General features: G+C 42.5%; 1 protein-coding gene across 1 annotated transcript in view; it reads right to left on the reverse strand.

Moving 5' to 3' along the window:
- RORA (RAR related orphan receptor A) overlaps window positions 1–27,574 on the reverse strand; it is a 725,852-nt gene that overhangs the window by 190,389 nt on the left and 507,889 nt on the right. Inside the window, exon 2 of the mRNA XM_040493366.1 lies at window positions 6–35. Within this exon, the coding sequence (XP_040349300.1) occupies window positions 6–35 (30 nt within the window). The remainder of the gene's footprint in view (window positions 1–5; window positions 36–27,574) is intronic.

The raw sequence follows: 27,574 nt of genomic DNA on the forward strand, positions 1-27,574 counted from the left end.
CTTACATGTATGCGTCTTCTTCGTTACTGAGATACCTAGAAGAGAAGAAACAATGACAAAGGTAAGAAAGCGTCCCGTGTGTACTTCTTGAGATGCACATCATTCACAGCGTACCCAGGAACGCATTTGTTGAGACGGCGATGCAGAGGCAGGATCGGTCTTATTCTTGGCCGCCAGTGGCACTGGACCCTACCCCAGAACAACAGAACCGTGGATGACAGGCACGGCCAGCATCGCCTACTGATTTTCTGCGGTAAAAAGCAGCAGCGTGGACAGTAATTAAACAGGGTGAGAGAAGACTCTCAGTTTTCATTTTAAATAGGGGAGATGACGGCGTTTATAGGCAGAGTGGGGAAGATGTGAGGCACGAGAGAGTGATGCCAACCTGCTCAGACAACAGTGAGCTGAGCGCCAGAGCAATTAATTTGCTATGGCCATTGATTCTGTGTTTACTTTTTAATGAAAACGACTCTGCCGGCTCACATGAAGCATAACTTCTTATGGCGAAGGAAAAAACCTCCACAAAATGTACCTATCTGTCCACACTCATTAAAGTCAGAAGGGGAATAACTGCTGCTGCTCCGTGAACGGCACCAAAACGAACACACACGGTACGAAAACACGAGGGATTCATGAGTCAGCACCCTGGATGCTTCCAAGATGATTTACGGAGAGCAGGTGACAGATGAACGGGGCTAAGCAAGATTCAGCACATAAGACCACATCAAGATAACACGAACGCATGCTTCAGTGCAAACAGCGCCATCTCTGTTTCGGAAGGACTCCATTTTGAACTCCTTACACTCTGTTCTTCTTGGGGGAGATTCTTGAGACTAAATAGCTCAAAGTAATACAACTCTTGAAAACGTTTGGCCTGTGACTAAGAACTGTGGTAAACCTTGACATTTTTTTTTCTTTCAAGTTATTAAGAGAACTATTTAACCCTCCTCTGGAAAGTAAAAGTTGTTGAAACATTTGGCATCCACATCAGACCCATTACTTAGCTATGGAACAAATCGTACAGGGAAGAAATCCGTTATGAAAATCCATGGTAGACGTAAAAAAAAAAAAAAAAAAAAAAAAGAGTTAGTTCCAAAGTTGTGTGCCAAGACCAAAATCACACGCTTGCTCCCCCCACAACTTTCCAAAGGGCTTATTTAGGGAAGCTGAAATTACATAGCCCAACTCGAATTCTTTTTTCCCCCCCTTTTTATTGAGGAAAACTAAACCATTGTTTTTCATCATGTTTGAGTTGGCTTCTCAAAGTGAAGTTAGAACCTTCTGTGAGGAGCCTTGAAGGCTCTCTCACATGGGAACTACAAAAATGTTCCAGAATTTTTTTTGAAATAAGCTTTATCATGGGAAGGGAGCTTCCCCCAACAGCAACTGCGAGTGAAGTTGAACATCTGAATACAATTTGCAACTCCAGCTCATGACACCAGCACCAATAAATTGATACATTAGTGCTCTTTCAGCATTATGAGGGCTATATGTGTACTTTCCTTAGGAAATAATGCTTTCTGTAAAATCACTTTGAAGAGAAAGTGCTTATGCTGTCACTCCTGATTATTCAGAACCTCCGCACAATTGGATTTAACACAGCCCCAAACAGACCTATCTATATTCGCTGAGTGTGGAACTATTTTCTCCTGACATCCAAAGCCCTGATGAAAATACCACTGCTTTGACTTTTCTACTTAAATTTATTATACCGCGTGATGCGGTGCTCTCATCAAATATTTTCATGAAGATTACGTTGATAATAGATTCTGAAAATCTTTCCAGGAAAGCCGCCTGATCTTTGGGATCGCGGTGGCACAGAGCTAAAACTACTCACACCTGTCTCCAGGAGAAAGCGTGACCCCAGCATCAGTAGCGACTCGGGCCCTCAGTTTGATTAGCTGCCACTGAGCGCTACCAATATAATGAACTGGGGGGATATACCTACAGACAGGTTGCCAGATTTAATAGATAAAACACAGGATGCCAGTTCAATTTGCATTTTGGATTCTCCTTCATTGTATATTTGAAATTCAAATTTCACTGGGCATCTTGTATTTTATCTGGCAACGCTAATCCATACAAATAAAACACAAATTATATCTCTTACCTACAGTGAAGAACATAACAATAAATTAATAGTACATTTTCATGGGGAAAGGCTTAAAAACATACCCCTCTTGTGAAAGCAATGTTTTTCTTTTTCTTTTTTGAGAGAGAGAGAGAGACCGTTGAATGCATACACGTGAAGGAGGGAGAGGGGGCAGAGAGAGAGACAGACAGACAGACAGACAGGGAGAATCTTAAGCAGGCTCCATGCTCAGCTCAGAGGCTGAGTTGGGGCTCAATCTCACGACTGTGAGATCATGACCTGAGCTGAAATTAAGAATTGGACGCTTAACTGAATGAGCCACCTAGGCGCCCTGCAAAATTTTAATAAAAAGTGCATTACTGCTAAATACAAGACTGGACTATACATATCATTAAATTTTTTTTTTTTTACTTAATAGCCTTTATGAAGACAAAATTCTATTATCCAAAAAAAGTAAACAAATGAAAACAACGTGAACACTCAAAAGATAAATTTAATGGAATGATGAGAAAGTTTACTGGCATTCCCCTCCTCCTCCTATCCTGAAAAATAACATTGGTGATCGCACTAACATCTCGAATTTGTGCAGCTCCTTTCTCTATAGAAGCTCTAGCATTTCATAGCAACTGACTCCACAGAAGTGTAAAAAAAAAAAACAAAAAAAACCCCAAAACCATAAAATATCTTCATTTCACAGATGGGTCAAATGAGGCTCAGGGAAGTTTAAGTAGCACAATAAAAAGCTTTCTGTGGGAAGTTAATATCCTTCTGGAAATGTATCCACGGCTCATATTTAAAAACCCTGGTACAAGGCAAAAGATTTATATGATCTGAAGAGAACTGAAGGTTGGTTGATAGGGGGTGGGGGAGAGGGGGAGTGGGTGATGGGCATTGAGGAGGGCACCTGTTGGGATGACCACTTGGTGTTATATGGAAACCAATTTGACAATAAATTATATATATAAAAAATAAAATAAATAAAAGTTAAAACTAAAAAAACAAAAACAAAAACAAACCCAGAAACAAACCCTGGTACAGACAGTGCCTCTCAAGAGTAAATATTCAAAAAAAGATTTACACCCAGGACCATACCACTCAGCAGTCAGCTCTGTAAATGATTTAAACCTATGGGGTCCCTGTCCTTTAGTCTTTTCTCAACCAGGAAGCCCCACCAGGGCTTGGGTGAAGGAGGTCCTCAAACAGAGAGGCCCATATACCCTGGTTTTCGACCCTTCAGTGGGGGTGAGGTGGGTCTTGCCTTTTTCTTCTCATTTCCCCAGAGGTTGCAAGATTCCTGCCTTTCTTGACAGAAAGTGCCTCCTTAATGAGATCACAGCAGTCATACATTGCCCATTTTTGTCCTTAAGCAGATCCAAACCTAACGTAACCAGCAGCAGTGGGAGTAGCAGCTCTGAATAATGAATTGTTGGAGAACTGGTTTTCCAAAGATAAATTTCATGAGTATTTAGTAGGCAAACAGCTCTAATTCTACCCCGGAGTAGAAAAGAATTGACTTTTTAAAGGCAGCTCTTAAGATAACTAGATTTGGAGTCTTGCTGACCTGAGCTTGCATTCATAGCCCATACACTTTCTGCTTCTTGGCTGAGAGACCTTGGCCAAGTGACCTAACTTCTCTGGGCTGAATTTACAACTGTCTATAATCATAATAATATTCAAAAGGTTGCTGTGAAAACTAAGAGGAAATAATGTCAGGGTGCCTGGGTGGCTCAGTCGGTTGAGCGTCCGACTTCGGCTCACGTCATGATCTCATGGTTCATGGGTTCAAGCCCCGCGTCGGGCTCTGTGCTGACAGCTCAGAGCCTGGAGCCTGCTTCGGATTGTGTCTCCCTCCCTCTTTGCCCCTCCCCGACTTGTGCTCTGTCTCTCAAAATAAATAAACATTACCAAAAAAAAAAAAAAAAAAAAAAAAAGATATAAGGATGTCAAAGAGCTTTCCAAACTGGGAAGCATAATAAGAATGTTAAAAGGGTGGGGCACACACGGTCTTATTTTCACAAAGCAGAATCAGAATGTTCTACTGAAAGCTATGTCCTAGCTATCCTGATGTCCCTGGGTTTCACACTGACTTACGGCCTAGGACTCTTTTTCAGACCCAGTGCTCTGACTTGAACATTCATACTGGTTGGAGGAGAGTTCCTCAAAGTAAGTGTGTGCTATTCTAGACCCTGAAATCCCCTGGACTCTTCACTCTCTGAAATCCAGGGAAGATACTTGCTCATTGGCAAGTGTGCTAAGTGTGCTGCTGTTTAGTGCAGGCAGAGGACTTTGATCGCCACCACCAAAGGGTGTCACACAGAGTCCAGCTGTTGTGAAGGTTTTGATTTGCTTCCAAGTGACTGGGAAGAACACCAAGATCCTTCCACTGAGATCTGCAAACAGGCCACCGGGCAGAGTAGTGATCTCTACAGAGACTGCAACTTCACGGAGCTGTGGGAGAGTCACTACCCTGAGCCAACAGTGAACTCACTGGTTGATTTGGGCGAGTCACTCAACATCTCTCTGGGCCTTAGTTTTCTCATCTGTAGAATGAGATAGTTGCACTGCATGGTTTCTTAATTTCCTGTCTAGTTCATCGATCCGTGGCTCCTTGCCCTGCTTTCTAGCTCTCAAACCAAGCCTCCTCTTTCTAAGCAACAGGCTTCCAGATCTATTTCTCACTGTACAAAAATCTAATGTAGCTCACAATCAAAGGTAACCCCCTGAAACTTTTTTCTTTTTGCCTTTAAAAACCAAAGAAGAAAGAAGGCAGTACCCACAAAAGGTTATATAAGTAAAAGCTACACTTCTTTTGGGTGATATTTTAAAATTATCTGGGCTAGAGAAAAATGGTACCTTTTGATAAAGTTGCAAGACTCCTTATATTTCACCCAGATCATATATATATATATATACACACACACACACACACACACACACACACAGAGAAGAGAAGTGAAACATTTCTAGGTGACGCTTTAAGAGTAATTTTTAATTTAACAACATGACATCAGTTTTAAATTGTCAATTAATACCCTTAAAATTAAGAGGAAAAATCTCTACAAACACTCTACTCAAAGTAGGGCTTCTAATACAGCAAGAGTGCCTGACTCTATTTAGCCAACCATGCTTCAAAGTGAAGCAAAGCAAATGTCATGAAAATACCACAAATTTATCACTGTCACGGTTATCAGTAGTTTCAGAGTTATAGCTATCACAGAGCAGAGCACTTTAGGAATGTAATCTGATATTTCCAATCAGTGCCAAATCTTGGACCAATTAACTTCCTTGATGGACCTCTTATTGTCTCCTGGTTTCTAGGCAATTGTCTGGGTACCAAGTTTACTTTAACTTTTTTTTTTTTTTGGTAAGAAATGGCATCTTTCTTATTCCCCAGACATGCCAATTATTAAACTAACATTTCCAGAGGCCCTGCATTCTAGACAGGTCCCTAACTACAGAGATGTCCCTTTGCCACTTTGCTATTATTCAGCCTGGGTGTCTTATTTTCTTGCATAATGGGATAACAATTGATGAGATGCAGATATTTTCAACACGGATAAGTTCTGTGTTAGCATAAAAAACAAAAACCGGGCGCCTGGGTGGCTCAGTCCGTTAAGCGTTGGACTTTGGCTCAGGTCAGGATCTCATGGTTCGCGAGTTCGAGCCCCGTGTCGGACTCTGTGCTGACAGCTCGGAGACTGAAGCCTGCTTTGGATTCTGTGTCTCCCTCTCTCTCTCCCCCTCACCAGCTCACACTGTCTCTTTCTCTCTCTCAAAAATAAATAAACATTAAAAAAATCAAAAACAAAAACAAACACAACAAAGACTACCGAAAATAAAATGCAGCCAAGTTTTCTTTTTTTCTTTTTGTTTTAAAATATGTCAATGCTTCCATATTTCAAGTGAGCTTGTGTGGGAGAGAGGAAGGAGGAGATGTGCTACTTGATAATTGACAAAATCTTCAGGGGCACCTGGGTGGCTCAGTCGGTTGCGCATCTGACTCTCGGTTTCGGCTCAGGTAATGATCTCACAGTTTGTGGGATCGAGCCCCATGTTGGTCTCTGTACTGGCAGTGTGGAGCCTGCTTGGGATTCTCTCTCTCCCTCTGCCTGTCCCCGACTGGTGCTGTCTCTGCCTCTCTCTAAATGAATAAATAAACTTAAAAAGAATTAAAACAAAACAAAAAACCCCCATCAAAACCCAAAATCTTTAACTGTCCAACTCATGCGTCTACACTAGACCCACACATGAACTCTTAGTTTAATCTCCAGAAAAGGAGGACTCCAAATCTGAGGGCTTTCACAGGATTTATTCTCCCTCTTCACAAGGTGAATGAGTTAAATAAGATGCCCGTTATTCAAGCTGTGAGGTCTTAGGCAAATGACCTAACTTCTCTAAGTCTCCGTTTTCTTATCCATAAAATGGGGACAAAATTCTCAGCGCTGGAAAAAATTCTCAGGCTTCAGTAAACTAATTCACGCAGGGCATGTAGCATAATGCCTCTTTCCTACTCATGATGTTTCTAATCGCACTTTGCATTGGACAGAGAGATATCCCTTGGGTGGACACAGGCATATCCATTAGGGCAAGGTCATTAAGAAGACATAATCTGGCAAATGAGTGTTTGAACGTTCAGGCAGAACTTTCAAAATACAATGTTGAGCATTTAACCTCCCTCCTGCCATATTATCAACAAGCATAGCGCAAAGGTTGCAATCTGCTGGGTCTGCTTGCTCCCCTCGTGCACTTCCTTTTGACTTCCTCATTGTAAGGAGCTCGTAGTTAAAACAGTCATTTATATGCAGTGAATGAACAGTAGCTAAGAAACATGGCCCCCAGCATTTAGGCTGCTTTTTCTTTTTTCTTTTCTTTTCTTTTTTTTGAATGGCTAACAATTGTTTCATAAAGAAAACATCCCAGTTTGTGCTGGCCCCCTGCGCCCCGCCCCCCCATCCTGAGCTGTCCTGTGCGCTTGCTCTATTCCATACACAGCCAAGGAGAGGATCTAAGCAGGAGGCAGATCAGGAACACAGCCCAAGTGTGGCCTCACCAAACAAAGTGGTGTTACAAAACAATGTCCTTGTCTAGGACAAAAGAGCTATTAATGATAATCAGTACATATTACTGAAAGTGCTCCAAGTAATCTCTGGACTTTGTTTCAAAAATTCTTAATGGACACTAATGCTTAGAGTTCACTCAAAAGAGAAATAAATTATGTGCCAGGGTTGCAGGGACCAAGGACAACACTCGGAAGGCATCAAAGCATTAGCAATGTTACGACAATCAAGTATTTTGTAATTGCATAAAAAGCCTTTAAAAATCATTTAGAAATACTAATTACGAAGATAAATAATACTTTAATGTGAGATTTCTTTTGTGTTGATTTGAGCCTAGGTTGAGCTGTTTCAGTGATAATAATTCAGCTCTTTTACCAATCAAGGTGCTTTATGCTACATGAAAAAATTTCCATTTTAGTGAGAAAAATGGATATGGGCATTGATACGAGGAATTTTTTTTTCTGTTTTTTGAAAAAAAAATGTGTGTGTGTGATTGCCTTCCATCTCTGGGTCATATTTCCTGATATTTGTGCCCAGAAATACCTTTTAATTAGGGGCAGGCAGGCAAGGGCTATACCCTCTCTCAAACCCTGCTTTTATCTATGACAAGACCATTCTAAGAACAAAACCTTATTCCCAGTTCCTCAGCAAAAGCAACATAGAGACACCATCAGACTATCCTAGAAAGAAAACGTGAGACTAAACTTAGTTGGGAAACATCCAGCTTGTCCCTTAGAGATTACTAGGTAATGCGTTACGACAAGTCCATACCCAAGGAGGGTAGTTTCTCCTCTCGTGGCCTGCTGGTGCCAGATGCATGATTAGCACTAAAGGATAGTTAAGAAAAGTAAGAATCCTTGTTCTTTCAAATTGATTTCCTTTTATCGCGTCCGTACTGAAAACGGAGCTACCCATTAAATATTACTCCGTTGACTTCAATTTGCTCTTGGAGCTCTGAGCAGAGATCTGAGCTGACAAGCATCAAACACTTCTAGCTTAGCCTTCTGGGATTGAGCAGTTTCATAAGTGAATAATTCAATTCAGGTAAAAATCAACAGCTCTTATCATGCTCTTCCAGGAAATGCTTTACTTTAGGTGCCTCTGAAATCTGGTGAATTGTTTATCTTTGCCACTAATATGGACACGTCCTGACTTGAGGTGCGTGTAGGGGACTTGCCTAGATGCCGTCAAACACGTGGCGATAGGTGTAACGCCCGAACTCAAAGCTACCAGAACTGGTTGGATGAGGGTGACTTGGACGTTATAGAGCTGCGGCCCCAAAAGCAAGTCAGGCACCATAGACACTGTTCACGTGTTATGCCCTTGTGTGGACAACCGAAATCCGACCTCCACCTCCGCAAATCCTGTGGAGCACAGACCGTAGTCAGCATATCAGGTCAAGGTGAGTAATGACTGAAGAAATCGCACCCAGTCTGCTGTCACCCCAAAACCAAAGTCCGCTGCTGATGGCACAAGCATGGCACCATCACCTTGCCATCACCTAGTAAGGAGAGGGAATCTGAAGTGGAAACAATGGGATTTCAGTTCTACATTGTGAGGAGCTGAGCTCTACTGTCAGAACCAGGATGAACACTAAAAGTCACACGATCCAGCAGGATACCAAATAAATAGTGATATGTACTTTCAGTGGACAGGTGGCTTCAATTATTGCTTGTACAGATAGGCTACTAAGGCTCTGTAAAGGATTCCTAAAATTGTCCACATTAATCATCTGGAAAGAAAAAAGATGAAAACTCCAATTAAATATGTGTTTTGTAGCTGCTCCCGTGAAGACAGGATTTTAAGCAGTTTGTCCGGATTGGCTGCTGCTGGGTGATAATTCAAGAAAAGAAAGTAGTCACCAAGGTATTTCCTGTACATTTTCCAATGTACAGAATTTATCGAGTAGATAATTATTAGATGAGACTAATAAACTGTGTTCCCACATGAGATTTAGAGTCAGGAAGCTTTGATTCCAGGCTTAGCTCAGTCACTTGACAGCTATGTGAATTTGGCCAAGATACTTAATCTCTCTGACCTTAGTTTCCTCATCTCTTAAAGAAGGGGGAAAAAAATCTTTTCTTCTTCCATCTGGTAATGTGACCACCAGAAGTGTAGGCATTAGGAAGTGATTATGGATGTACATAGCGTTTTTGTGGCACCATTGGTGTTATCAGCGAAAGGTTAGGGAGGAACCACCCAAAAGTCAACAGTATAGAGGATGAGTTAAATAAACCATAGTATATCTATGTAATGAAATACTCTGTCATCATTAAACTAATGAAAACTTAATTGCATAGAAAGATGTTGTAGCTGTCTTTAGAGAAACAAAAAACTCAAACCAACTACAGCATGATTACATTTCTGGGGAAAGAAGAAAAAAATCAAACAAAACTGCATAGAAAAATGACTAAAAAATACGCACAAAATAAATGAGAGTGGTTATCTCTGAGTGGAGGGATTGTGGGTGATTTTTCATTTTTTTTCCTTTGTCTCTACTTTCTAAATGTTCTTTCTTTTTTTAAAAAAAAAATTGTTTAAATTCAAGTTAATTAACATACAGTGTAGTATTGGTTTCAGGAGTAGAACCCTGAAACCAATGAAAGTGATTCATCACTTACATATAATACCCAGTGCTCATCCCAGCAAGTGCCCTCCTTAAGGCACAGAGGAGTTGAGATGGCGGAGAAGTAGGGGGGACCGTAGGCTTTCCTTGTCTCTCAAACACAGCTGTACTGAGGTCAGATTACTTCTAATTATCTATGATAAAACTGTATAAATAAAAGTCTAAGGGGCGCCTGGGTGGGTCAGTTGGTTAAGCATTCATTCTGGTTTGGCTCAGATCACAAACCCCTCAAGGCAAGAGTGAGCCCTCTGTCAGTGTCCCCTGAGAATTCTCTGGGTGTTACTGCCATGAAATGTAAAGAGCAGGGTTCTGGAGACAGGAAGACCCAGGATGCAAGCCTGACTTCATCACTAGCACTAAGTGAACATCATGGAGTCATTTCCCTTTGGGCAAGTTACTTAGCCCGAGTCTCAGTTTCAGTTTCTGTAGGATAGAGATAAGGAAGAGGCACCTGGGTGGCTTAGTTGGTTGAGTCCAACTTCTGCTCAGATCATGATTCATGGGTTCGAGCCCCACATCGGGCTCAGTGCTGACAGCTCAGAGCCTGGATCCTGCTTGAGATTCTGTGTCTCCCTCTCTCTCTGCCCCTTTCCTTCTTGTCCTCTCTCTCTCTCTCAAAAACAAGTGCTAAAAAAAATTTAAGAGGTAAGGATACTTTCTTATTGGGGTTGTTGTGATCATCAAATGGTATAGACAGCATAAAGCTGAAAGCTGTCAAGGGTGTTTGAATTCCATTACCTAACTTAGCAGTGCAATGGAATGCTTCCACAAAAAATGGAAGGGAAAAAGGTCTCTGTGTCCTTGGGTTGTGGCACTGAGGTGCCTTCTTCTTCTTCTTCTTCTTCTTCTTTTTTTTCTTTTAGCAGGTTCCACACCCAGCCTGGAGCCTAATGTGAAGCCTGAACTCAGCCTAATGTGAAGCCTGATCTGTGAAGCCTGAGATCAAGCCCTGAGCTGAGATCAAAAGCCGGATCTTAACCAACTGAGCCACGCAGGTACCCCCAAACTATGGCTTCTTTTGAAATTGACATACTGTCATAATTTGTTTGATTTCAACTAGCACAACTCCTCTCTTCTATATTTTCTTTCCCTCCCTCCCTTTAGTCTTAAGAAGGTTGTAATGGCTTGGGTTATATCCCTCAAAAAGTTATGTTCAAGTCCTAACTCCGGGTACCTGTGAACGTGACTTTATTTGGAAACCGGGTCTTTACTGATGTAATCAAGATGATGTCCTACTGGATTAGGGTAGGCCTTAAATCTAGTGACTGCTGTCTCGATAAGAGAAAGGAGAGGGAGGTGTGGACAGAGAGACACAGAAGACACAAGAGAAAGTCTGGTGAAGATAGAGGCAGAGACTGGAGTCATGTAGCTGTAGGCCAAGGAGCCAAGGACGGCCAGCAACTACCAGAAGTTAGGAGACAGGCTTTTAGAACTTCTTCTCTAGAGCCTTCTGAGGGAGCATGGCCCTGCTGACACCTTGATTTTGGACTTTTAGTTCCCAGAACTGTGAGAGAATACATTTCTGTTGTTTTAAGCCACTCATTTGTGACACATTATAGCAGCCATAGGAAGTTGATACAAAGGTTTAGGAAATTTTATGAGCTTACGGTATCTTGACAATACCTTGGGATCTTTCAAAAATATGGTGTGGCAATTCTCTTGCTTCCCCTCCATATCCCCGTATCTCCCATTCTTCCACAGCAGGCACCTTTTTGGTGGGCACACAGTGGCCCAGTTAGAGACTACATTCCCAGGATTCCTTGGGGCTGGGTATAGCCATAAGACTATGTTCTCACTAAGAATGTGAGCGGAAGGGGTATGTGTAAATTCCATGTCACTTAAAAGGAAATTGCTTGCCTGGGATATCGTCTCTCTTCTCGTGGACTGGAACTTGGATGAGCCTGTGTCCCAGCTCCAACCATGAGGGCTGCACCTTTGGAGACAGGACCCTGTAAGCTTGTAGGCCTGTCTCCTTCCCTGGGAGTTGCTACCGGCTCAAACACCACAGGAGAGAGAAGCAAACTTCCACTTCACAGAAGCCACTGTGTTCTTGGGTCTCTGCTATAGCCGTTTTTAGCCTTTACCCTAACGCATACATAGGGTTAAGAAATAACTCTAGTTTATAGCTTAATCACCAAATGTCAGATCTGGAAGAGAGAAGAAATTATATCTCTTCCTGGGAAAGGACAGAAAACTGGGCCCGAGAGGGACTAGGTGACTGGTTCCAAGTCATCCAGCCAATTAGAGGCCGAGCGGAGAGCAGCACTGAGCTCTGTCAGCTCCAAGGCCTGGTATGTTTAAGTCTCCCTGTTATCGTACAGAACATCTCAGCTAGACCTAAGGAGGTTTCACTGGCATCATTTCAAAGCATCATTTAGGCCAAAGCGAACTGTTTGAACTGTTAATCAGATAGTGTCAGCCCCTGCTCAGTTTCCTTCCGTGGCTCATGAGCTCCTCCACAAGCCTCCCTGGGTCTCCACCTCATGTCCTCCTCTCTCTGCCTTCCCTCACACCTGATCTTCTACATGGACCTTGCAGGATTGTCTCTAAAGATCTAAGCTTGCTCTGGGCTTGAGTCCTTTCAGTTTAGAATTCCCTTTGCCTGGTTCAATTTTCCTCCACATCTCCCCAGGCCTTCCTCACAGCTACTCAGATCTCTAAGGCAGAAGGCTCACTCCCCTCCCCTCACGTTATTTACAATGGTGTTCCTGCTCCATTCTCCACTTTGCTTTACTTTTCATGACAGGATTTCTCTCCCTGTGACATTCTATTAAATAGCTATGGTGTGTTTTTCCAAAAATGCCAACCCTTAAAAGTCAGGGACTTCATGTTCTCGGATTATCACTGTATTTTAGAATGCTGACAATGGTGCCTGGCACATAGTGGGAGCTCAAGAACATCCGTCAAATGAATGACCGGGGACGGTCTCCAGAGCAACGTGTCTAGTCTATCGATTGTGACCTCAAAACCTAGTCCTCTGGAAATGTATAGAGGACACAGGAGAACAGAAATGGTTAGGCAGAGGCTAGATGAAATGGTCTGGGGACGGAAGGAAAATTTTGCATGGGTGGAGAGAAACCAGCAAACTACACACAAAGAGAGAAGGGGGGGGGGGAGAACACATACCAACCCCAGGACCCAAAGCAGAGGTCAGGCAATCGATAGAAAAGGTAAAATGGCGCTCTTAAACACTTGTGATAAAATCAATTTGGCCATTACCACAGCTGAACACAGGGCACGTAGGCCTCATCTGTTAGAAAGATCTTTATGATCTTGTTAACGGATCCCCGACACAGAAGCTGTAAAGGTTATAACCCAACTTGTAAAGCTAATCTCATATTGGCTCTGGGATAATAAAGAACCGACAGAAAAGTTCCCACTTAACCATATGCTACAGCAAGAAGAGCTTGTGCGACTTCTTCCGTGGCAATTCAGAATAGTTTAACTCTCCCATTTCTGAGGCTGAGAAAGCAGTTTTAGAAACAACGATTTTAGGATGCAGGGTCCTTAGATACAGAGGTTAACTTGGGTTTAGCAATCTCCCTTCTATTCAAGGTGATTTAAAAATAAAATTGGTATTTTTATTTTTAAAGATAGCTCTGTTCTATATTTGTGTATCCTAGATGAAATCCTTGGATGATGATGATGATGATGATTATTATTATTTCATATGTGAGTTTAGGGTCTTTCTTTTTCTTTTTAAAAAAATTTTCTTTTTAACATTTATTCATTTTTGAGGCACAGAGAGAGAGAGCATGAACAGGGGAGGGTCAGAGAAAGAGGGAGACACAGAATCTGAAATAGGCTCCAGGCTCTGAGCTGTCAGCACAGAGCCCGATGTGGGGCTCGAACCCACGGACCACGAGATCATGACCTGAGATGAAGTCGGACGCCTAACCGACTGAGCCACCCAGGTGCCCTGGGTCTTTCTTTTTCAACAGGGTAATGCAGCATTATTTCTTGATCATACTCCTCTGGACCACATGGTCCAGATCATGCCTGTGGAAGTAGTGTAGAAAGGGAAAACAAATTTATGCTACATAGCAGGTCCAGAAGACAAAACAAAATAGCAATCATAACACCTTTCTGAGTGGCCTTGAAAAGAACACAGGGGAGAATGTGAGTGTATCAGGCATTTAATTTCAGACTGAAATATGAAACATGTAGGGATGAAATGATACAATGTCTGAGATCTGCTTTAAAATGCTTCAGGGCACCTGGGTGGCTCAGTCGGTTCAGCATCGGATTTCAGCTCAGGTCATTATCTCGTAGTTTGTGAGTTCGAGCCCCGAGTCAGGTTCTGTGCTGAGAGCTCAGAGCCTGGATCCTGTTTCAGATTCTGTGCCTCCCTTTCTCTCCGCCCCTTCCCAGCTTGCTCTCTGTGTGTGCCTCTCTCTCACTCTCTCAAAAAAAAACCCAAACAAACCCAAAAAACGCTTCAGCAAAGGGGAAGGGGCTAGCCGAAGCACGTGTGACAAAATCTTGAGAAGCATTCGATCTTGTACGTTTGGTATCCAGGAATTCACTCCACTGTTGCCTCTCTTTGAGTATATGTTTGAAATTTTCATAATAGAAGGGTTTTGCTGGCTTGGAAAACTTTGAAAAGAGGCCGAGTCTATCTCATATATAGTGTGTGAGAGATTCTGCCCACACATGTGAATAGGTAGCAGTCGTAGTTCCCCAACCACTGAAGAAAGTGCTACTCACTAGAGCAGGTTTGAATGCTGTGGAGAGCAGATACCTTCAGAATACATATTTATTCAGCCATTCATTTGATTTTACTTACACAAAGAAATATTTAATACCTTTTATTCCTCCTCCTTAAGTTCTTGTTTTCAATGGGGTCTTAATCTTGCCAATAGTGGTTTTGTCAACCATGACATGTTTTAGGAACCTAACCTCATTGGTTGATGCCAAAGTAGTGGAATTTGTTATGGCCACGTGAAGGGAGCATGTGGTAGAAAATAAATCAGAAGACCTGACTTTGAATTCCACCTTCCCCTCCTGTGGCTCACATCCATCTTTTTTTTATTTTTATTTTTTTAATGTTTATTTATTTTTGAGACAGAGAGAGAGCATGAACGGGGCAGGGGCAGAGAGAGAGGGAGACACAGAATCGGAGCAGGCTCCAGGCTCTGAGCCATCTGCCCAGAGCCTGACGCGGGGCTCGAACTCACGGACCGCGAGATCGTGACCTGAGCCAAAGTCGGACGCTTAACCGACCGAGCCACCCAGGCACCCCAACCATCTTTTTACTATACTTTGATGAGGCTACCCTCTTGGACAATCTTGTGCTTGGTTCTGTTCATTCTCAGCAGCCCATGTTTTTGTTGGTTGGATGAAAGTCCCATCAGTGGCATATAACAGCAGCCACCCTTAAAAGCAGGCCACTGCTTCTACATAGAAACCTAAACAAACCAGGGGTCCCTTGGTTAATGATTCCAAACAAGAATCCAAGATATCCTGGCTACTCTCTGAGTGGTTATTTTAAGGCAGATGGTTGTTGCTAACTTACAGTTCAGTCCCTTTACAGGTAATTTCAATTCATCATTCAGAATAGCAATCTGATCCTCAAACAAGATGTAGCATTTCCCCATTAGTTGTTTGTTTTATTTTATTTTATTGTATTTAATTAATTTATTTATTGTCCCACATTTTCAAACTCCCTTGAAGATTACCCAAAGGGCAGGGGCACCTGGGTGGCTCAGTCGGTTAAACCTCCAACTTTGGCTCAGGTCACAATCTCGTGGTTCACGAGTTCGAGCCCCGCGTTGGGCTCTGTGCTGACGGCTCAGAGAGCCTCGAGCCTGCTTCAGATTCTGTGTCTCCCTCTCTCTCTCCCCCTCCCCTGCTTGTGTTCAGTCTCTCTCTTTCTCTCTCTCTCAAAAATAATAAAAACATTAAAAAAATAAAAAAAAAAGAGATTACCCAAGGGCAACTTGTAGTTTGCCACTGTAACAACATATTCATTGTTGTACGGCTGATGCAGATTTTCCACCCACCTTCTGATGTCCTCGTCTCCCTCTGTGAAGCAAGAGGTCAAGAAGATACTGCTGAACCATTTTCCAGGGAGGAAACTGAATATCGGAAGGTGAAGGGGCATGCTCAATGTCAAGTGGCTCCTGTATGACAGAGCTGGGGCCAAAAGCTCAATCATGTGATGTTTTTCAGTGGCCATTGTAGTTATTTCCTTCTCTGGTTGAAGCCTTTAAGTGCACCTCCTGAGCCCACACCAAGAGCCAAAGGCATCCAGCAAAAAGCATCACAGACAAACATCTGTATCCCAGGTCAGTGAGTTCCCTGTAGTCTCCCGTCCCTTCTACCAGCATTAACTTTTTCACCAACAGGCTCTTCTCGCTTTACAGTCTGGTTGTCCTTTCCATTTTGTGCAGTTTTGGACTGGTAAACCAGTGTTTAGATGGTTTACAGTCGTGTGAGTGCCCCTCTGTTCCATGTCCTGTATTTGTGAGCAAGAGACTAGAGGAGCCTTACCCAAGCGTCAAGGACACTCCTAACCACCAGGTGAGAGACTGGACTCCCTATGACAGTACATTATCCAAACGCATGTGCATCAATTCTGTCACACACAGCCCTGTCTTCCACCCTCTGGCGTTCACCCACACAACATAAAAACAGCACTCTCAATGCCTTTATGATTTTGGAAACCAACCCATATGCAGCTGAGGTAGCTTTAGTTACCTTTAATTTCAAAGCTGTCACGAATGTAGTCCCAGAGCCGAAGGAAAGCTTGAAACTATTTGAACATCTCACTAATGAACAACGTATGAATAATATGATCTTTCAGCTCAAAGTGGAATTTGCTCAAGGGTGAAAACTCAAGACCTGCCATCTATACTGGCCTCTGATTGGCTGTCTGACTGCTCGTTCCCTACTTGCTCCCTGTTGTCAAGTGCTATGGTAGGTGATGGAGACGGCCAACAAGATAGCAATGGTCCCTGTACTCATGGCGCGGAAGGGAAAAGCTTACAGTATGGGTATCAGTCAGAGCCTCAACCAGGGGCCCAAATCCCATTCTGGCCATCCATTTTGCATCAGCCCCACACACATTCCTAGCTGTCATCACTTCTTCCTCAGGAAGCACAAACATTGCTCAGCACATCCATGAGCTTCAACAGCAAAAAGTGTTTTGGGGGGCGGGCAGTGAAAACATGCAGACTTATGTTAATTCGGTCAAACTCTTGGCACATTTCTCTTTTCATCCTTGGTCACTTGAGGCCCTGCTGACTTTTTTCAGGAGCCTATGTCCACAAAGAAATGCATGCGAGAGGAACCTCTTCCCCCCTTCCTGCTTATATTTTCCCCTACAGACATCCTTTTCTCTCCCCCTACAGACATCCTTGATAATTTTTTTTTTTTTTTGCATTTCGAAAGATCCTTACACACAGTTTAAATATTCCAGAGAGTTCCTACAACTACTATATGACTATGATAACAGGTTCTATTCAAAAAGATAGCAGATTCTGTTACTCTGTATTTGCACACGTGAAACTCGTGCCTCAGTTTCCAGGGTAACAGAACGAATAAAACAAGCCGTCTCCCAGATGCCGATATGGTCAAGGTCGGATAGCTTTGAGCTCAGACATCAGGAACCTCTCAGCCAACTCAACATCCTCCCGATTCTTCATGTTTTCCCCTCTGTAGTCATACTCGGTGTCGCTTACTGAAGAGTGCTTTAGATACGCAGGGGAAGCAGGTAAACTTTCAGGATTTTAATTGCAGCAAATGAAGGCAGAAGTGACTCATCAGAGCGAACGTGACTGCGTCAGGGCCATCAACGTCAGACGGACTCAGCCTCAGACAGCAAGTCTGGCACCAGGTACGGCTTCCACGACCACCACGCCTCCGAGAGACGGCGGAGCTGCAGAGGATTCCGACATCGCTTCTAAGCTGACAGAAGTCTTCTTCTGATTATATACTACGCTGAAACTCTGAGCCTTGCCGTAAGTCATCGTTTTACGGACTTTTAACGACGACGGTAACATACCACCACGCGTGGCACTGCCAACTTTGCCATGAGGGCTACCTTCCCCGCACCGTGACATTCGAAGTACAGAGTCTCCTTCATCTACAGGAGCTGTCCTATCAGTCTGCTAATGGGAACAATTCATTTAACCTGCTCTCGAAGTACAGCCAAGGAGTGCAGTAATGCGTATAGGATCCGGGGGGAACCGCTCCTCCCAGCTGGCCCCTCCTGCCATTTGATTCATTGACGAGAGTTCCATTTTCTCTCCACGCAGGCCGACTTACAGAAGAAAAAAAAAAAAAAAAAAAGGACATTCCAGAAAAATTAAGTTAACTATTAGCCAAATCCCTTCAAGCTGCTGGCTTGGATTATGTAACAGCTCCTTAATTCCAGAAGCTACGGAAGAGGAGGCCGGCATTTCTCTGATTTCCTATCCGTTTCACGCGGCTTCCGTGCCCCCCTCCTCTTCGCCCGGCCCACCGCCCAGCCACATATGTCTTCGGCGGTCTATGCAGCACATACTCCTCATCCATTTTAATTAGGTGGGAGGCTCCTGCTTACACTGCAGGGCATGCCGGCTTCATAAACTTCTCACTTTACACGACCCTCGCTTCCTGCCTTTGACCCACTCACCACACAACATTTGCAGAGCCGAAATCCTAGCAACAGCACCTGCGATCATTAATGTATTAAACCGTTGCTCCAAAATGACTAAACGCATTATTTCTGCTGCGGAAGAAAATGCTGAGGTGAAGCAAGAGCAAAGGTAAAAGACCTGGTTTTCCTAAAATGGATACAGCCTCGGAGGCCTTTATATCCTCCAAGGACACGGTCTCGATTCTTCTGATCATTTTTCAAATCGACTTAATGAGCGTGAGATGGTCCTCTCATTAAACTGATATAATAGATAAACAGTACCTGCATTTAGGGTGGGCAACTGAAATAGGGAGCCTGGTTCTTGAGATTCTAAAGGGTTTTTCACCAGAGCAAAAGGAAGGCTTGACTTCTGAAGGCGGCTTTACACCCTCTGCCATCACTCTGGCACATGAAACAGAGGGAGAGAATTTTGAGCTCTCTTGAACTAAAAGCAATTCCAGTTGGTATGGATTGTTTCTCATAGGATTTTGAGTAATTTCCGTATCATAAATTTTAGCTCTGCTCACGACTTCCTTCAAAGATAACTAAATGCCAAGCCAGTTGGAAAAAACAAACATTTAAAGAGCTACATAAACCCCAACATTTTTTTTTTTCAAAAACCGCAAGCCCAAGTTAGATTCTCTACGTCCCACACAACTGTCCAAATGAGGCTCCCCTCACCCCCATCTTCCAAGTACGGCCCCAAACCCAAATCTTATCTTTCTAAAGATCTTTTACAAAGTAGATGTTAAAAGCAAACAAAGTTATCATTTAACCAGCTGTTCTTAGTGCCTCAACATACAGAACTGTCCACATTTGCTACTTCTTTCCAGAAAAGTCTGCTTTCTGTCTCCAAACACGGGAAGCTTCAGAGCCACACACTGCTATGCTTCTGCCTGCTCGGGAGAAAATAAGGCCTGATCTCATGTTAACGAAATCAGGCCTGTTAGTAGCATCTGTGGTCTACTGTGACCCTGCAGAGACATAAATTTCTCATTTTTAGACTTTCCTCAAATTTCATAAGCTATTTTTTGTTATTGCAAAATCCAGTCCTTTATAATAAATTTATAGGGTGCCTAGGGGGATATCCATTCATATTATATGGTATCTCATTCTAGGTTCCTCCGAGATAGAAGCACGGAGTGAACGCCACTCAGTCAGATAGCGACTCTCACTTGTGAAGCTCCTGTGCGATAGGACCAACAAGGCTCCTGTGGGATCTCACACACATGCAGAATATAAAAGCCTACAAAGTGAAAATGATGCCACCCCACTCCTGAAGTAGGATCACCCAGGTAAGCTGGAAAAACGCTTTGGTGGTGTTTATAGCCGCGAAGTGATTATGTATTTTACTGTAGAAACTGGCATAAGTACCAATTTTGAGGGATTTTTACGTACTAGATGAGCAAGTTAAGGTGTCACCCCTTCCTCTTTCTTTCCAGAAGCATCAGAAGTCACAGTCATTTATTAAGGAGGGGAGAATGCTGGGGGAGCAGTGGCCCAGTGTGCACATAATGATTTAAAGAGCTGGTTGGTTTCTGATTATTCCCAGGGGCTGACAATCCTAAGCAATGTCAGTTATAAAATATTCCTGCCCCCAGGGCCAACCACTCCCACTGCCTGCCTGTTATTTGATATGCCACTGTGAAAGCATTCCACCATCTTTCTTAAGAAAGATACATCACCATTTTTAAAAAATGAAAGTAATACATATTTAGTGTAGACCATCAAGGCAAATTTTTTGACGGTTAAAATTTCCATCAACTCTACCACATACTGATAATTGTAGCCCTTTTATCATTTCCATCTTTTTGTTATTAAAAATAATTACACTATAGAGGCACCTGGGTGGCTCAGTTGGCTGAATATCCAACTTCAGCTCAGGTGATGATCTTGCTGTTCATGAGTTTGAACCCCACATCTGGCTGGCTGCAGTCAGCCTGTCAGCATGGAGCCGGCTTTGGATCCTCTGTTCCCCTCTCTCTGTCCCTTCCCTGCTTGCACTCTCCCAAATATAAAGTATTGAAAAAATAATTCTACCATAAATATCCTGGTTATGTATATTTCTGCTGACATTCATGATTTTTTTTTAAAAGTACATTCTTGAAAGTTTAACTTTTATTAAAGTTTATTTATTTTTAGAGACAGAGTGAGAGAGAGAGAGAGAGAGTGAGTGCAAGAAATAACAAGTGTTGGTGAGGCTGTGGTGAGCTGGGGAGGGGCATAGAAAGAGGAAGAGAGAGTCCCAAGAAGGTTCCGTGCTATCAGTGCAGAGACTGATGCAGGGCTTGATCCCATGAATCCTGAGATCATGACCTGAGCTGAGATCAAGAGTTGTACACTTAACCAACTGAGCCACTCAGGCACCTAAAAAGTTTAACTTTTAAAAAGAATTTAATATATATCATTAAAAGTGTCCTGTAGAAAGTATTTGTCAATCTCTAATTCCTGCACTAATGTATACTCTCACCAATATGAACATTATCCTGGAAAATAAGACTTGATACTTAGTTGACTCAAAGGTATCTTCTTTTAATTTACATGTCTTTGTTTACTTATGAGATTGTCTTATCTAAGATTGCTGACTTTTTTTTTTTTTTTTACTTTATTTATTTTGAGAGGGGGGTGGGCAGAGACAGTAGAGAGAAAATCCCAAGCAGGCTTCTCACTGTCAGTGCAGAGCCTGGTGCAGGACTTGAAATAATGAACCATGAGATCATGAGCTGAGCTGAAGTCAAGACTCAGTTGCTCAATTGACTGAGCCACCCAGGTGCCCTTAAGTTTGCTGACTTTCGTATTTTCTCTTTTACTAATTGCCTGTTCATATCTCTGCCCATTTTTGTAGGTGATATTAGTCTTTTACCTACCAATTTGTAATAATTCTGTAAAATTAATCAAATATTGCTGTTTTCTTTCTAAATTTTGTGTAGGTTTATTTTTATATGTGCAAAAATAAAAATGCTTCATTTTATTTAAGGGGATGGGATCAAATCTAGTGGTCTTTCACTAATGGTTTCTGCCTTTGCTTATATACCTATAAAGACTTTGTCTATTCCAAAAACATATTCACCTATATTTATAAAAATTATTTTTATGAGGGCAGAGGACCTGTATAGACATTTTTCCAAAGAGACCTACAGATGGCCAAGGAATAAATGAAAAGATGCTCAACACTCATCACCAGGGAAAGGCAAATCAAAAATATAATGAGATGTCACCTTAAATCAAAAAGGCAAGAAATAACAAGTGTTGGTGAGGATGTGGAGAAAAACGAACTCTTATGCACTGTTGGTGGGAATGTAAATTGGTACAGCTACTGTGGAAAAGAGCATGGAGGTTCCTCAAAAAATTAAAAAAAGAAATACCATATGATCCTATAATTCCACTACTGGGTATTTGCCCAAAGAAAACAAAAACAATAATATGAAAAGATATAGGCATCCTTATGTTAACTGCAGCATTATTTACAATAGCCAAGGTATAGAAGTAACTAGAATATCCACTGATGGATGAATGGATAAAGAAGATATGGTACATACACAAACACACACACATACACACAGAGAGGGATATTACACAGCCACAAAAGAGATGAGATCTTCACATGTGTGACAACACAGATAAACCTATACTAAGTGAAATAAGTCAGACTGAGAAGGACAGATACCACATGATTTCACTTACATGTGGAATCTAAAATATAAAACAAGTGAATCTAAAATATAAAACAGGGGCGCCTGGGTGGCGCAGTCGGTTAAGCGTCCGACTTCAGCCAGGTCACGATCTCGCGGTCCGTGAGTTCGAGCCCCGCGTCAGGCTCTGGGCTGATGGCTCAGAGCCTGGAGCCTGTTTCCGATTCTGTGTCTCCCTCTCTCTCTGCCCCTCCCCCGTTCGTGCTCTGTCTCTCTCTGTCCCAAAAATAAAATAAACGTTGAAAAAAAAATTTTTTTTAAATATAAAACAATCTAAAATATAAAACAATTTTATATCTAAAATATAAAACAAAAAGCAGAATGAGACCCAGAATCGGACCTATAAATACAGAAAGAGAAATGATGGTTGCCAGAGGGAAAGGTGCTGAGGGTATGGGGAAAATGGGTGAAGGGGAGTGGGAGGTACAGGCTTCCAATTATGGAATGAATAAATTATGAGATTGAAAGTCACAGCATAGGGAATACAGTCAATGATATTGTAATAGTGTCGTAAGGTGACAGATGGTAGCTATACTTGTGGTGAGCACAGCATAATGCATAGAGACGATGAATCACTCTTATACACCTGAAATGAATATAACATTTTATGTTAACGATACACAAATAAAAAATTTTAAAAACTTTTTATGATTTTATTCTTCATATTTAATTTAAAAACTCAAAGTTATCTAGATCAATTTTTTCTTTTTCTTTTTAATTTTTCTTTTTTCTTTTATTTTTATTTATTTTTTTTTTTAATTTTTTTTTTCAACGTTTTTTATTTATTTTTGGGACAGAGAGAGACAGAGCATGAACGGGGGAGGGGCAGAGAGAGAGGGAGACACAGAATCGGAAACAGGCTCCAGGCTCCGAGCCATCAGCCCAGAGCCTGACGCGGGGCTCGAACTCACGGACCGCGAGATCGTGACCTGGCTGAAGTCGGACGCTTAACCGACTGCGCCACCCAGGCGCCCCTCTTTTTTCTTTTAGAGAGCAAGAGAGAATCTTAGGCAGGCTCCATGCTCAACAAGGAGCCCAATGCAGGGCTCAATCCCACAACCCTGGGATCATGACCTGAGTTGAAATCAAGAGTCGGATGCTCAACTGACTGAGCCTCCCAGGTGTCCCTATCTTTCTTTAGCTTAGTTAATAGATAAATTATTTCATTCCACTTCTTGTGATTTGAGTCCAAACAATAGACAAACTCTCTCATGTCTTTCTTTATTCTTTTCCCAAGTGAGGTATGTCACTGTATCTGTCATGTAAGAAAAAAAAAAAAAGATCAGGAATATCAAAAGGCTTGGAAGCAAATTCTAGCCCCAAAACTTTATGTACAGAATTTGAGTCTCTGCTTCTTCTTTAGAAAATGAGGACAACATTAAGATTTGGAGCATCCGTTTCTTAAATTTGTTTTTACTGAGTAAACCTGGGAACATTTCCTGATTTCTATGTAAAATGGGGATTATGTAGAGAAGCAAAATGCTTAACACTTTCTATAACAGATCACTGGCATCACAGAAAGTTTCACTTTTATCTTCAGTATATTTAGTATTTACCCACAATGAAAATTACTGGTAATGTTTTAATACCAATAGTTTTCCAAATAAGGCTGATTTTATCAATAAAGCTCTGTGTGCTATTTACCTAAATTTGTTGAGATTAGAGTTATATTCCAGAAGCTAAGAGGGCTCCATTCACTGACCTCACACAAAGTATACACATAGGACATGACGTGCTGCTCTTGTGCTACTCCATGAGCTGATTGGCTTTTTGTCCAGGAGGAAAGCTGGGGAGGTCAAAGACACAGGAAGCACATTGTAGAGAGGGCTGACCTGCCCACATGTGGGAATGGTGCTCATCAGAAGAAACAGGGATTGGGGGGAAGGTGGATGGGCAGGGGAAGCACGTATTTGATGAAAAAACTAGACCATGGGAAGAATAATGTGTGCACACAGGCCACCATATGGGCTTTGAATAACAATTTACCACTCTACTCAAGAGCGTCTAAAATATAACAACCCTTCCTCATTACTCCCTTTCACCAGGGCAATTGCCAGCAAAGATGTATTACAGCACACAATTTTCCTTAAGGGAAGGTAAAGCCTACTGTAGGAGAAGGGGACAGGGGTGGTTGATCTTAGTCCTGTCTGACCACAGCCCCAATCACAGAGCTCGTTGGCCTTTTGGCTTTGCAGAAACTGGAGGAAGCAGAGCCAAGGTGATGATGCTTAAGGGAAATCTTTCATTCCACACACAGAGAACAGAAATCCAAGGGACACTTTCAACATACTCCATAAGGATGTGGGAAAGGAGTATAATCTAGTCATCCTCTACTGAGTGTAGGGAAAAGAACAGCCCAGTAGGCAAAGCAAGAACAAAAAAGTCAGGAATTTTTTCAATGTATTTCACTTGCACTAAGTGTCTTTCCAATACAGTGCTGTATTTGAGGCATCAAGGAAGTTACTTAATGAAGAAAGGCACCTGATTTCTCAGCCTTTACAGCTCCCCAGGTGCTTCTTGTTCCTAAAGACCTCTTAAAGACTTGGTCTTGTTTCCTCTACCAGGAATGAGATTCCTTTTTTCTTTCCTGGGCTAATTCCCACTAAACCTTCAAGACTCAGTGCCATCTTCACTTCATCATCATACCCAGGCTATGTTGGCTGTCGCTCCCCAGTGCGCCCTCAATCCAGCCTGTGGTCTCCTGCGCAGCTTCTCACAGCTCAAGGGAAGGAATGATAGCTCAAGCTATTACCTGGCTTGGAATATTTTTATAAGGATTAACTAAAACAATACATGTGCAAGTGGTTGCCATATAGTAGGTCATTAAAAAAAAAGTGAGTTCATCAAGATTAGTGGAAAGAGATTTTTCTATGGTGCTATGTTTAAAATTCTTAATTCAGTTTGTTTGGGAGGAAGCCCTCACCTTCTGTGACAACCTTGTTTGGAATGGGCCTTTTCTCTCTTACCATTTTCATTCAAAATATCTGTGGCAGTGCTGCGGAATATTCCAATTCGTCCTCTTGACCTCTATCCATAAACAGCCTTTCTCACAATGAGATGTTCCGAGTTTAGGAGCCTTGCTATTTTCAACAAAGAATTAATTGCAAAGTAATTAAGTTTAGAGCAGGGGAATAGATGAACCCTGTCTATCATAAAGGAACAGTGTGGATGGTGACATAATGAAGCAAAGAGACGATGCTTTAGATTAACACACACACACACACACACACACACACACACACACACACACACAATCTCTTTTCTAAAGCACACAAAGAAACCTCCCGTCACTTATATTGACAAGATAAATCTAAGCTGCTTAAAGAAGCACTTAATTTTGTTCTCATTAAGTCGCAGGGTTAAGGGCTTTACCCTCAATGTCCATGGAAGCAATGTTAGGTTTTCACCTTGGAAAGTTCTCTGAGGCCCTAAGTCCATTGACAAATATAGCACTAAGATGTGTTACAGAAACATGCATCTGAAAGCCAGTTGCATTGCTGGCCACATTCCCACTTGGCTGCATTTTCCTCAATGAACATTGAATGCACAGAGAATACCAGAGAGGCACAAGTGTTCCCCTCTCTGTCTCGAAGCATGCAAATTTGCAATTAATCAACAGTGGCTATGGAGGGGGGCAGATAAGGACAGTCACTAGCAGGTTTTACCATGAGAACTAGGAGGCTTAATCTGCTTAAGGGCAATTAGGTTGATGCCATCCTAACATTTTTTCCCACTTGCTTCAGGCATGGAGAGGATGCCAGCTCACATCACACATCCTCTCTGACCAGTGTGAATGGAGAAGGTGTTGGAGGAATGCTAAGGGGTCATTTAATTTCATCCTCACACAGCCTTGTGTTTAGATTAAAACAGTTTAGGGGCGCCTGGGTGGCGCAGTCGGTTAAGCGTCCGACTTCAGCCAGGTCACGATCTCGCGGTCCGTGAGTTCGAGCCCCGCGTCGGGCTCTGGGCTGATGGCTCAGAGCCTGGAGCCTGTTTCCGATTCTGTGTCTCCCTCTCTCTCTGCCCCTCCCCCGTTCATGCTCTGTCTCTCTCTGTCCCAAAAATAAATAAAACGTTGAAAAAAAAAATTAAAAAAAAAAGATTAAAACAGTTTATTTCCAAAGACCACATATTTGAGCCTGGAAACATGGTTATCGAGGATCTCAGAAAGATTTGAGCAAAAGAAAGAAAGAGAGAGAGAGAGAAAGAATGAAAAAGAAAGAAAAAGAAAGAAGTAAAAGGAAAGAAGAGAAGAAAGGAAAAAAAGGATGAAGGTCTATGAGGAAATATAGCAAAATTTTAACTGTGATCGCATCTAGTATTTTTCCTCCTTTCTGCTTTTGCATCTTTTCCAGATTAAAAAAACCTTTTTTTAATGTTTATTTATTTTTGAGAGACAGAGAGAGAAAGGCTGGAGGAGGAGTAGAGTGAGGGAGACAGAGGATCTGAAGCAGGCTCTGCACTGGCAGCAGAAAGTCTGATGCGGGGCTCGAACCCACGAACCGCGAGATCATGACCTGAGCCGAAGTCAGACGCTCAACCGACTGAGACACCCAGGTGCCCCTCCAGATTTTTTATATGACTATTTTGTTTTACTTTTTATGGAGGGGACATTAAAATAAACTTGATTTTGCTAACTTATTAAAAGCTCTAAAAGAAACCACATCAATTCTAACGAAATGGCTTTAAGAGGCTTCCTTACCCTCAAGGAATTTTACCTCTGACTTTAGGCAACACGGCTGTGACAAAGATGCCGGACTCCAAACTCGAATGGCTGAAATACCAAACTAAGGTTGCTTTCAAGGTGCTTACGTGCTGGCTCCTTTCTGGTGCTTTTTCAGGGTTTCGGGTTGGAGATGAGTGGTGGGAGGGGCCACTATCAGCGTGTGGGTACGAGGAAAGAAGGGTGTTGCCACCATGCTTTCATCACACCCATCCTAGAAGCAAACACAGCCCACAGACCCTGTTGTCACACTGCCTGGGTGGCGCCCCGAAGTCGCTTCAGGCATCCTCCTTAGAGGGTGGGGCAGAGGAGCCGGAGAGGGTGAAAAATAACAACAACCGCCAGAGCTGTCTCCAGCCAAGTCTTCTGTCGTCTCCTTTCTCCCCGTCCCTCCTGGCCACAGAAGTTGACTGGTTCTGCTTAAATCCCTTAGAGAAGCATGAAGCCTTCTCATAAAATCAAATACACAAAATGGAAACGATAAAAGCTTGAAAAAAGGTGGCTAAGAATGCACGGGAGAGAACGACGAGGTAGAACTAAAGTGGCTGGCACTTCAAGTGCATAATCTAGGTCAGATGGGCGCTAATCCACGGAAAACTGTACGAGAGACATCGACACGGGGCCTTGTCGGAGACTGACTGGGTTCACATCGTGGTTATCTTATGGTGTCCTACACCATGGGCTTCAAGCCTTCCACACTGAACACCCCTGACTCCTATTTCTCTGGGTGGTGAATGAGCTTGCACGCGACACCACACGGCTCT

The sequence above is a fragment of the Herpailurus yagouaroundi genome, unplaced genomic scaffold (genome assembly GCF_014898765.1).
Source record: "Herpailurus yagouaroundi ecotype Mexico unplaced genomic scaffold, PumYag 184, whole genome shotgun sequence".
NCBI classification, from domain to species: Eukaryota; Metazoa; Chordata; class Mammalia; order Carnivora; family Felidae; genus Herpailurus; species Herpailurus yagouaroundi.